Source organism: Myotis davidii, unplaced genomic scaffold (assembly GCF_000327345.1).
Source record: "Myotis davidii unplaced genomic scaffold, ASM32734v1 scaffold292, whole genome shotgun sequence".
Taxonomy (NCBI): domain Eukaryota; kingdom Metazoa; phylum Chordata; class Mammalia; order Chiroptera; family Vespertilionidae; genus Myotis; species Myotis davidii.
Window position 1 is genome coordinate 3,921,546 of NW_006285042.1, and position 11,611 is coordinate 3,933,156.

Genomic DNA, 11,611 nt, shown 5'->3' on the forward strand with positions numbered 1-11,611 from the left:
CTAAAAGCCAGTCTTCTGACTTCATGCCTATGAATGCCCTGCCTTGCTAGAGGAATGTGATGTATTAACATAGCCTTATAGAGAGGCCTTTATTATTTTTTAAATTTCTTTGTAAGCTTATCAGCTCCATAGTAATTTTAAAAAGTGCAGGTGGGAGTAGTGACCTTTAAAAGCCACTCTTTAAGTCAAGAGATAATGAATTGGTTATAGGGACAGAAGTCATCAAAAACATCTGAAACATACATAACCCACCAGCTCCTAAATCAGCTCGAAAGAGGAACCCTGTCAAAAGTCTATTGGTCAATTAATCTTCTTCAACAAGCATTGGAGAACACAGGGTAGATGTAAGGTTTTCTCAGACACATATTTTCTAGAAGGTCTACTCTCACTTGACACTTTCCCGCCATTCACAATGATAATGATAATAGTTTTTATCGAGTTCTGACTTGCCAAGCAATGCTTCTCAGATCTTTACATGTGATCATCTCAATTATGCAGAAAAAGCATTTGACAAAATTCAATGTGAGTGTGAAAGCACTTAAGGAAGTCAAATAATTAAAAGGCATCCAAATTGAAAAGGAACAAGTAAAACTGTCACTATTTGCTGATGACATGATACTATAAATGGAAAATCCTAAGGACTCCACCAAAAAACTTGTAGAAATAATAAACAAATTCAGTAAAATTGCAGGGTACAAAATTAATATACAAAAATCAGTTGCATTTTTATATACTAATAATGAACTATTGAAAGAGAAATTAACAAAACAATACTTACAATTTCATCAGAAAGAATAATATAAAGATATATATTAAAAAAAAGAATGATATACCCAGGTATAAATTTAACCAAGGAGGTGAATGATTTGTACATTGAAAGCTGTAAGATATTGATGAAGGAAATTGAAGAAGACACACATTATTGGAAAGATATCCATGTTCATGGAGTGGAAGAATTAATATTGTTAATGTGTTCATATTACCCAAGCAATCTAAAGATTCAATACAGCCCCTATCAAAATTGTTATGGCATTTTTCAAAGAACTAGGAAAAATAATTCCAAAATTGTATGGAACCACAAAAGACCACAAATAGATAAAGAAATGTTGAGAAAGAACAAATCTGGAGGCATCATATTTCCTGATTTCAAACAATTTTACAAAGCTATAGTAAACAAAACATATGGCATTGGCATAAAAACAGACACATACATTAATGAACAGAAAAGAAAGCAGAGAAATACACACACAGATGTGTATGATCAACTAATTTAGGACAAAAGAGTCAAGAATATACAATGAGGAAAGGATTGTCTCTTCAGTAAGTATTGCTGGAAAAAAAGGACAGCCACATGCAAAATAATAAAACTGAACCCCTATATTACACCATGTTACCAAATCAATTCTAAATGTATCAAAGTGGAACATAAGGCCTGAAACTATAAAACTTGAACATAAGGCCTGAAACTATAAAACTCCTAGAAAACACAGGGGGTAAGCTCTTTGATATCGGTTTTTGAAACAATTTTTTATATTTGACTCTAAAAGCAAAAGTAAAACAAAACAAAAACAAACAAGTGGAACTACATCAAACTAAAAACGTCTGCATTTCATTGGAGATCATCAAAAAAATGAAAAGGCAACCTACAGAATGGGAGAAAATATTTGCGAATCATATAGCTGATAAGGGGCAAACATCCAAAAAAATGTAAAGAACTCATACAGCGCAATAGCAAAACCAAATAAACAAACAATTCTATTAAAAAATGGGCAGAGAATCTGAATAGACATTTTCAAAAGAAGACATACAAATGGCCAAAAGGTACATGAAAAGATGCTCAACATCACAAATCATCAGGAAATGCAAACAAACAATGAGATATCACTTCACACCTGTTGGAATGGCTGTCATAAAAAAGACAAGAGATAAGTGTTGGCCATGAATATGGAAAAAGAGAAACCTTGTTCACTGTTGGTAGAAATGTAAATTGGTGCAACCACTATGTATAGAAGTTCCTCAAAAAATTAAAACTAGAACTACCACATGATCCAGCAATTTCACTTCTGGATATTTATCTGAAGAAAATAAAAACACTAACTAAAAAAGATATATTTCCTCACATGTTCATTGCAGCATTGTATAACCACAGAGTTAAGATATGTAAGCAACCTAAATGTCCATCAACAAATGAATGAATATATATATATTTTATATATATATTCATATATATATATGAATAGTATTCAGCCATAGCAAAGAAGGAAATCCTGCCATTTGCAACAACATAGATCAAACCTGAGAACATTATAGTGGAATAACCCAGACAAAGACAAATACTGCATGGTATCATTTACTACTTTATGTGGACTCTAAAAAAGAAAGAAAGAAAGAAAGAAAAGAAAAGAAAACTCATAGAAACAGAATTGAAAACTGATCACCAGGGATGAGGTGAGGGTTGGTGAAAGAGTACAAATGTTCAGCTATAAGATGAATAAGGTCTGAGGATATATAATAATAAAAGCGTAATATGCCAATTAGACCAGACGACCTTTCAGACGCCGCAGAGGCAGGGGGCTGAGGCAGCCTTGGCGGAGGCAGGGGTGAGCCCCTTGCACGAATTTCGTGCATCGGACCTCTAGTCTAATATAAACACAGTGACTATAATTAATACTGTATAATATAACTGAAATTGGCGAAGAAAGCAAAACTTAAATGTCCTCACACACACAAAAAGATAAATATGTGAGGTAATAAATGTGTTAATTAACTAGATGGTGGGAATATTTTCACAATGTATACATATATCATTGCACACTTTGAACACTTTAAATATTTTGAAATTAACCTCAGCAAAGCTAAAAAATTAATGAAGTAATCATTCAAGATGAACATTTAAAGGAAAAATCATAGAAATGATAATGAAGATCATTCAAATGAGTATCTATTGTCTTAAAAATAAAGAGAATCCTAAATAACAAAATAGCTCCATGCACTTTTCTACTTTTGTTTTTTATTATTATTTTTTAAATATGATCTTATTGATTTTTAAAAAGAGAGGAAGGGAAAGGGATAGAGAGATAGAAACATCAATGATTAGAGAAACAGTATTGATCTGCTGCCTCCTACACGCCACTCTACTGGGATCCAGCCAAAACCCAGGCATATGCCCTGACCAGGAGTTGAACCAGTGATCTCCTGGTTCATGGGTCAATGCTCAACCACTAAGCAAACCCAGCCAGGCACACTTTTCTACTTTTAGAACACACATTTTTTTGTTTCATTTCATCAAACAACATTAAATCAATGTTTATTTTAATATCATTAATTTTATACTTTTAATGTGTAGATTGGTTTGGATTTTATAGTCTGTAGCCATAGGTATTTATACCATATTTATGTAATATTGTATTTATATTATTTATATTCAGGTAACGTTAGAGTCGAAATAATTTGTTAACACTGGGTGCCATATGTTCCTTTACCTTGAAGAGGGGTCCACTCATTATTTAAGTTGGAGAGATGAGGTACCAGGACCATGAAAGGAATAAGGTGTGAGTAGTATATGTCCCCCACTTACATTTGCGTTGTAATCAATTCCAATTTGCACGGGAGCATTTGTTTTGTAACTGTTTCTTTGCGACTAGGGATGTTGAGTTGTGGCAAAAGTTCCTGTTTCATAAATCACTTTTGCCCATCAGCAACCTGTAGAAAATGGGGTTTAAAGAAATTGGCTGGAGTGGCCTGCTTTCAACACCCTGAGCTAGTGATGCAAGGTCATATCAGCTCCTACCAAAGATTCCTCCTCACACTCGGGTTGCACAGCAAGGTAAGGAGCTACGGACTGAGAGGAACACCTGTCCGCTCCTCCAAGGTCTCCCCAAGATCATCACCCCAAGGGCAGGGATTCTCCAGGAAAGACTTCACCCGTTGAATTCTTTGAGTTCATTGTGAATTTGCTGCTCAGATTTCAATCTGTTCTCACTATTACTTTTGGTAAATTCATCTTAAAAAATATTCATCTTTTGAAACATGTTTGTTTTTTGTGGTGCCAATATTGTACTTTTAAATTTTCTTTAGGGTCACGAAGGGATGCTGGCTACGGTCCATGCACTCACAGAAATTATAAACCATACTGAAGGAAGGAAGCAGTCCATCTGAAGAGTGTGTTAAAGGAAAAGGAAGACAGATAAAGATATGGAGCTGCAGCAAGAAGATGACATGGATGAAGAGGAGGGAAAAGAGAAGAAAACCACGGCTCACCCCCAAAGTAAGGATTTTTGGTGTAGAAATGCACAGTTTCTAAACAGACAGCACAAATTCATGTCAATGAACAAAATATGGATGTAAAAATGTTTAGCCTATTTGTGAATTACATTTGTTGAAAATTAATTGAATGATTCAAATTCTAAAGCAACATTTAAAGGATCATGACTGGACGGTTATCTGTAAAAGGCATGGCTTATTTGTTGTTTTGTTTATACTTTTGTTTCACTTTTATTAGTTCCGCAGGACAGGGCCATGGCGCAAAAGGGGTTTTTACCAGAAATGAGTATTGAGTAACAGTCTCACTTTAAAATACTTTTGCAACTTGTTATGCAAAATCATAATTGCAAAAAAATTGGTTTCCTTTATGAGTTATTGAGCCAATCAGTTCTGTCTCTAGACCAGAATTTTTAAGCGCATTCTCTTTCACAGAAAATATTCTATTTGTATGCATACAGCAGGCAGCCATACATGTAAATTTCAGGCCTTTTATAAATATGCCAGTATTTCAGAGGAAAGTTTTCACTAACTTGCAATTTGGGTTAAAATGAGAATACAACAGCCCTGGCTAATGTGGCTCAGTTGTTTGAGCATCGTCCCCTGCACCAAAAAGTCACTGGTCTGATTCCTGGTCAGGGCACATACCCAGGTTGCGGGTTTGATCCCCAGTCAGAGTATGTATAGAGATGTTTCTCTTTCTCTCTCTCTAAAAATCAACAAAAGACATTTTTTTTAAAAAAAGAATACAACAGTGTCATTTAATGAACAATAGGCAGGGAAAACATTTAATTAACCCCTTCCCCGGCAGAAACGTGTATACACGTTTTCACAAAATGTTCTTTTTCAGTCGTTGACGAGTATACTAAGAAAATATGGTAAAAAAATATGGTTTATAGGAAGACGAGTTACAAACTGTTTTCATAACCAGCATCAAAAATACTATATAGAACCAAAATAAAAAAAAATTAGTCTGAAAAAGAAACGTTTTTAACAAAAAAATTGTTGGGGAAGGGGTTAAAATAAAAATAATACAATTTCCACCACTTGATTTCTACCCCTCCTTGTATACCAAGCACAGAAAAATAAGCTTACAGAACAACAAGAAATTTGCTTTTCTATGAGAGTAATCTATTGCATTGCTTTTTAAGTAATTCTTCTAAGCTTACTTTGATATTTTAATGGATTAATAGATGTATTGAATTTTCAGGGAAATCCAGAATGAAAATGAAATGCTAGAGGAAGAATATCGGTGTTTAGATGAGTGGCAGTGGGCCTGCTTTGAACGCCTCCCACCCTTAGAGGTTCTCACATAGCCCGTAACTTGGACCTGAATTTGAGTTTAGTAAAGGAATCGTGAGTAGGAACCTACAGGTGACCTGGTGACTTAGTGGTGACGTACATACCAGTAGTCTACCCATCTTCTTCTCAGAATTCTTTTCTCTTCTTTCACCAATTTAAGAACCTCTGCACCTAGAGGCCAGATTCCCTCCATTTCTCCTATGCAAATCTTAGCCATCTGACAAAACTTCATGTCTTTCCAACGGACTTTATTTAATTCCTGTCATAATGACAACATTGGGTCAGAAAATTTCAATTCAGGCAGTTCAGTCAGTTAATGCAGGGGCACCATTAATAACCAGCACTAGTCCAACATCAGCAATCACTGCAAAGGTGGTTATTCAGACAGTCCCTACTATCGGATGCCAGCCTCCATCCTGTTTCCACAGCCCACGGTACACCAGTAAGGAAACTATCAGTGCGTACTCACCAGGCATCTGGCCAGACTCCTCCCCGAGTTACCAGTGCGGTTAAAAAAGGGCTAGAGGTTAAACCAGGGGCAGTGACAAAAAAGCAGGAACAAGATGTGAAAACTTTGCAGCTGATACAAGAAGAAAAACAAGCAGATGGAAAGAAGACAGTGACCCAGGAGTAACCATTAGTTATGGTGCCTATTATGCATTTGAAATGTCACCAGTGAGACTGAAGAACTGCATTTAAAATTTTGTTTAATTAATCTGAATTTAAATATAACCGTATGTGGCTACAGCAATGGACAGTGCAGATGTAGAAGGGGGGGGGGCTTGTTGAGTACAAGTGGACTGATTTAACCTCAATTCCCTTTTAATGGGGTTAAAAACCAGCTAGTCATTTACTCATACAAGAACAGCACGTGCCCAGAAAGGTGTCAGATAGAGAGTAAATTAAAGATAGATTATATGGAAATGACAAGTGTTGGCAAGGATGTGGAGAAATCGGAACCCTTGTGTGTTGCTGGTATGAATATAAAATGGTGCAGCCTCTGCAGAAAACAGTTTGATGATATCACAGAAAATTACACAAAGAATTGCAGTATAACCCAGCAATTCCACTGCTGGGTATATACCCCAGAAAAATAAAAGCAGATATGAAAGAGCAATAGTATTTGGCCTTAAAAGGGAAGGAGATTCTGACACATGCTGTGTATAACGTGGGTAAACCTTGGAGCCGTTATGCTGAGTGAAATAAGTCAGCTACAAAAAGACAAATATTGTATGATTCCACTTATATAAGGTATCTAGAGTAGTCAGATTCATAGAGAGAGAAAGTCGAACGGTGGTTGCCAGGAGCTGGGGGAAGGGGAAGTGGGAATTAGTGTTTAATGGGTACAGAGTTGTCATTTGGGGAGGATGAAAAAATTCTGGAAATGGGTGGTGATGGTTGCACAGCAATATGAATGTACTTAACAAAACTGAACTTTATGCTATAAAGTGGTTACAGTGTTACAATAAACAATAAGTTAAACACATATCCTTAAGGAGTTTGCAAACTAGCATGGAAAAGAGAAATAGTGGTTGGTGATTACTACCTTGCGTGGGGGATATACAATGACTATTTAACTGAGGACTATGGATGAATTGCACGTGGGTGGGGCAGCTGGGCTAGATGACCTTCCAACCCTAAGATTCAATAGATTTATGAGCCCTTCAACTTAGGGATGGCAGTGATATATAAGATGATGTCTACAAGGGGACAGGCCTTTATGTGGCAGCTACGCTCATCTCCAAATGCTTGCCCTACTTTACCCGAGTTTTACCTTAAAGTCCTCCTTAGTCCTCATGGCTCAAAAAATCCAGATTGGAAGTGAGAGCCAACTCCTCTAGAAAATGTATAAAACACAGAAGTCCTACTTGGGATTCGAGCTGAAGGTGGGCCGATCAATTGCAGAGAACCAAGGTCAGGCCCAGCTGGTGTGGCTCAATGAACCCATGAACCAAGAAGTCATTGGTTTGATGCCCGGTCAGGGCACATGGTCCGGTTTCAGGCTCACTTGCTCGATGTTTCTCTCTATCCCTCTCCCTTCCTTTCTCTAAAATCAACTTTAAAAAAAACACCAAAAATATTTTCAAAAAAGAGAGAGAACCAAGGTCAGCCTTGTCATCATCAGTATCTGCATCCTTTTATAATCCAAATCTCAAAATCTCGTTCTCTGATAACCAACTTGTATTTTTTCAACGGAATCTCTCTACCCCTTAAATGCAACAATTTCTTGGTGTCCTGGAACCTCCAACCCATTTACCTAACACCTTTTACTTGGGCTCAACACCATTCATGTCCTCTTTTCTCTCCTTACTTGATTTAGATGCCATGCTCCTTTTTAAAAATAATTATTCCCTTGCATGGACACTCAGTGCTCTTGTCCCTCTCCCTTCCAGCATATTCACCTGGCAACTCCAAAGTCTAGTTATCTCTGGACCTCTGCCTAGTTTTATTTGCATCCACACAGGCAAAGGAGACTGATGAGAACCACAACTGTACCGACTGGCCTCCCTTTATATGCATGATCCTTGACTTCAAATAAACCCTTAGTACGAACCAACAATTTGAATATATTTTCAGTCCATTTAATCTCTCACTATCCCCAGATGCTATTTCATACTTTCCCCTCTCTTCTCAAACGTCCTCTCTACTCCTCACAGCTGATGGCCTTGCTTCTTCATTGATATATCAGGTTCATGGCACCACATTCACCAGCCTCCGTGTTCATACATCCTGCCTCCCCTCCAGTTGTTACGAGGGAAGAAATCTATGTTCTACCTAACGCCAACTTTCCATTTGTGCATTGGATCCCATTACTGCTTATCTCCTCAAGAACATTACTCCAGCCAGGATCCCTTTTCTCTCCTACATCATCACTTCTTCCTTCCCTTTCTGTTCATTTCATAGCATAAAAATATGTATATTTTCTAATTAAAAAAAAAATCTCCCCTGACTATACATTTCCTTCTAGCTATAGTCACATTTCTCTGAACCTATTTACTCTCTTTTTGTTCTATTTGGGCCCACTCCTAAGAGGCTGTGTCCACCACATGCCACCAAAACTCTCCTTATCAAGTTCTCCATTAACCTCCCTCTGCCCAAGACCATTGCTCAATTTTCAGTCCTAATTTTACCCACTTTAGCAGCACTTGATAGTTGATCATTCTTGAAACATGTTTCATTTGGCTTCTGGAACACCATTCTTTGTTAGTTCATGCATCTCACTTATTATTCCTTCTCATTTTCCTTTCTTGATGTTTCATCTTCCTCATCTCTGAACTTTGGAGTAACCCCAGAACTCAGACTTCAGACATCTAAATTCTATTGGCAAACCATCTATGTGCTAAAGACTGTCAAATTGATATCTTCATCCCAGGCTCATCTATCCCACAGCTTGACAACTCCAAACTTAAAGGGTCCAAAAGAGAACTCTTAATCTCAAGCAACCCTCCCCTACTTTGCCTCCCTCCTCCCCATCTCAGCATAAGGAACCTCTTTTGTTGTAGTTGCTCTGAGTGAAAACCTTGACCTCTCCTTGACTCCTCTTTCTCTCTACACCCTACATCCAATGAATCAGCCAGTCCTATCAGCTCCTCCTTGTGAACACAGAACCTGCCTACTTCCCACCAGCTCCACTACTATGTCTTTGTATCAGTCAGGCATTTCCAGATAAACAGAGCCAATAGGAGATATTTCTATCGACCAATCAGTAGATAAATATGAGAGGAGAGAGAAAGAGAGAGATTATAAGAGATTGGCTCACTCAACTGTCAAGGCTGAGAAGTCCTCACATCTGCAGTTGGCAAGCTGGAGACCCAGGAAAGCTGGTGATCTAATTCCAGTCTGAGTCTGGAGGCCTGAGAAGCAGCGAGCAAATGGTCTAAGTTCCAGTTTGAAGGCAAGTCGAAGGCAGGAGAAAACTGATGTCCCAGTTTAAAGACAGTTGTCAAGAGGGAAAGAATCTTCCCTACTTTGCCTTTTGTTCTATTCAGGCTTTCAATAGACAGACAGGCCCACCCACATTGGGGAGGGCAATGTTTTACTCTCTACCCATTCAAATGTAATCTCATCCAGAAACACCTTTACCGACACACCCAGAATAATGTTGAATAAACGACCTGGGAACCCCAAGGCCCAGTCAAGTTGACACATGACATTAACCATCACAGTTTTCTAACTGGCTGGCTTGCTCCATCCCTCTCCTCTAATCTGTCCTCAACACAACAGTTGACCGAAAAAAAAAAAAAGATACATCATATGACTCCTCAGCTAAAAACTCTTCAATATCTTTCCTTCTCAAGACAAGTAAAATTAAAAACTATCATGACCACAAGGCCCTACATGATTTGGTACCTACTCCTGTCACTCACTCTGATCTGACTCACTGTCCCACCCACACTGATATTACCTCAAGAAGCCAGGCTTGCTCCTGCCTCAGGGCCTTTCCCTTCACACATTCTCCAGCTTAAATGGTCTTAACCTGAATAGCCACATTATTTCCTCCATCAAGTATTTTGCTTTATTTTTAAAATAAACTTTATTTTGAAATTTATATAAATATTACAAAGGTACTACAGGGAGTTCCCATAAACCACATTCCCATTTCCCCCTATTATTGCCATCTTACATTAGTATGGCATATCATCACAGATAGGAAACCAGTCTTGATACTTAAGTATTAACAAAAGTCCCTATTTTATTCAACTTTCCTTAGTTTTTACCTAATGTCCTTTTTCTGTCCCAACACCCTGCCCTAGATACCACATTACATGCAATTGTCATGTCTCCTGAGGCTTCTCTAGGTCAGACTTCCCTTGTTTTTCATGATGCTGACAGCTTTGAGGAATATTGGTCTGATGTTTTGTAGAATGTCTCACTATTAGAATTTGTCTGAGGGTTTTCTTTCTTTTTAAAAAATTATTTTTATTGATTTCAGAGAGGAAGGAAGAGGGAGAGAGAGATAGAAACATCATGATGGGAGACAATCATTGATCAGCTGCCTTCTGCACACCCTTCACTGGGGATCAAACCCGCAACTCGGGCATGTGCCCTTGACTGGAATTGAACCTGAAACCCTTCAGTCTGCAGGCTGATGCTCTATCCACTGAGCCAAACCAGCCAGGGCTCTCTGAGGTTTTTTCATGGTAAGACTAGGGTTATGGTTTTGGGGGAGGAAGACCACAGAGGAAAAGTGCCATTTTCATCACATCATATCAAGAGTACACACTATCGATATGATAATTCCTGACTGTTCATGGTGACCTTGATCACCCGACTGAGGTAGAGTTTTTCAGCGGTTTCCTTTGCAAAGTTACTGTTTCCCCCCCTTTCATACTTTTGGGAAGAAAAGGCACTGTGAGCAAACTATATATTTAAGGAGAGGGATCTTCTACTTCTCCTTGAGGGTAGAGTATCTGCATAAATTACGAGGAATTCTTCAGGGGAGATTTCTCTCTTCACCACTTATTTATTTATTCAACCACCTATTTATGTCATTATGGACTTATAGATTTCTTTATTTACTGCGGGATGTAATCCATTACTACTTTATTTATTTTGTAGCTCCAATTGTTTCAGCGTTGGCCATTGGGAGCTCCTGCATTTCCTTGTAGGACTTTTTCGTTGAGCACTTATACTTTTAAGCATCAGCCTTATTTTTCAAGATACTTACCACATAACGTACCTCACATATAATACCTCACATAATATACACTTTATCTGTTTCTCTTTCCCCACTGGAATGCCAGGTCCTTGGGGGCAGAGTCTTGCGGTATTTTTTTACCACATACCTCAGTGCTTGAGTGGTCGCTCAATTGGGGTGAGGCCCACTTGAGAGGGGGTGGGGGGGCCTGGTGGGTTCTGGGAAGATGGTGCTCAGCCTTCTGGCTGCTACCAGCAGCCTCCCTGTCTGCTGAAGAGTCTGCCAGGTCCTTGCCTGTGTGCTCAGTGGTTGGAGTGTCAGCCTGGACAACTGGAGGCTCACGGGTTCGGTTCCCCGTCAAGGGCATATACCTGGGTTGCAGAATCCTTGCCCTGGTCAGAAGCAGGGGGG

General features: G+C 38.5%; 1 protein-coding gene across 2 annotated transcripts in view; it reads left to right on the plus strand.

Annotated features, from left to right (window-relative positions):
* The first annotated feature begins 3,791 nt into the window (after window positions 1-3,791).
* STX11 (syntaxin 11) overlaps window positions 3,792-11,611 on the plus strand; it is a 39,141-nt gene continuing 31,321 nt past the window's right edge. Inside the window, exons 1-2 of one of the 2 annotated variants that reach the window (XM_015558519.1) lie at window positions 3,792-3,826; window positions 4,078-4,267. In XM_015558519.1, coding sequence (XP_015414005.1) covers window positions 4,195-4,267 — 73 coding nt within the window. In that variant the 5' untranslated portion in view covers window positions 3,792-3,826; window positions 4,078-4,194. The other variant, XM_015558518.1, reaches the window with a different exon arrangement.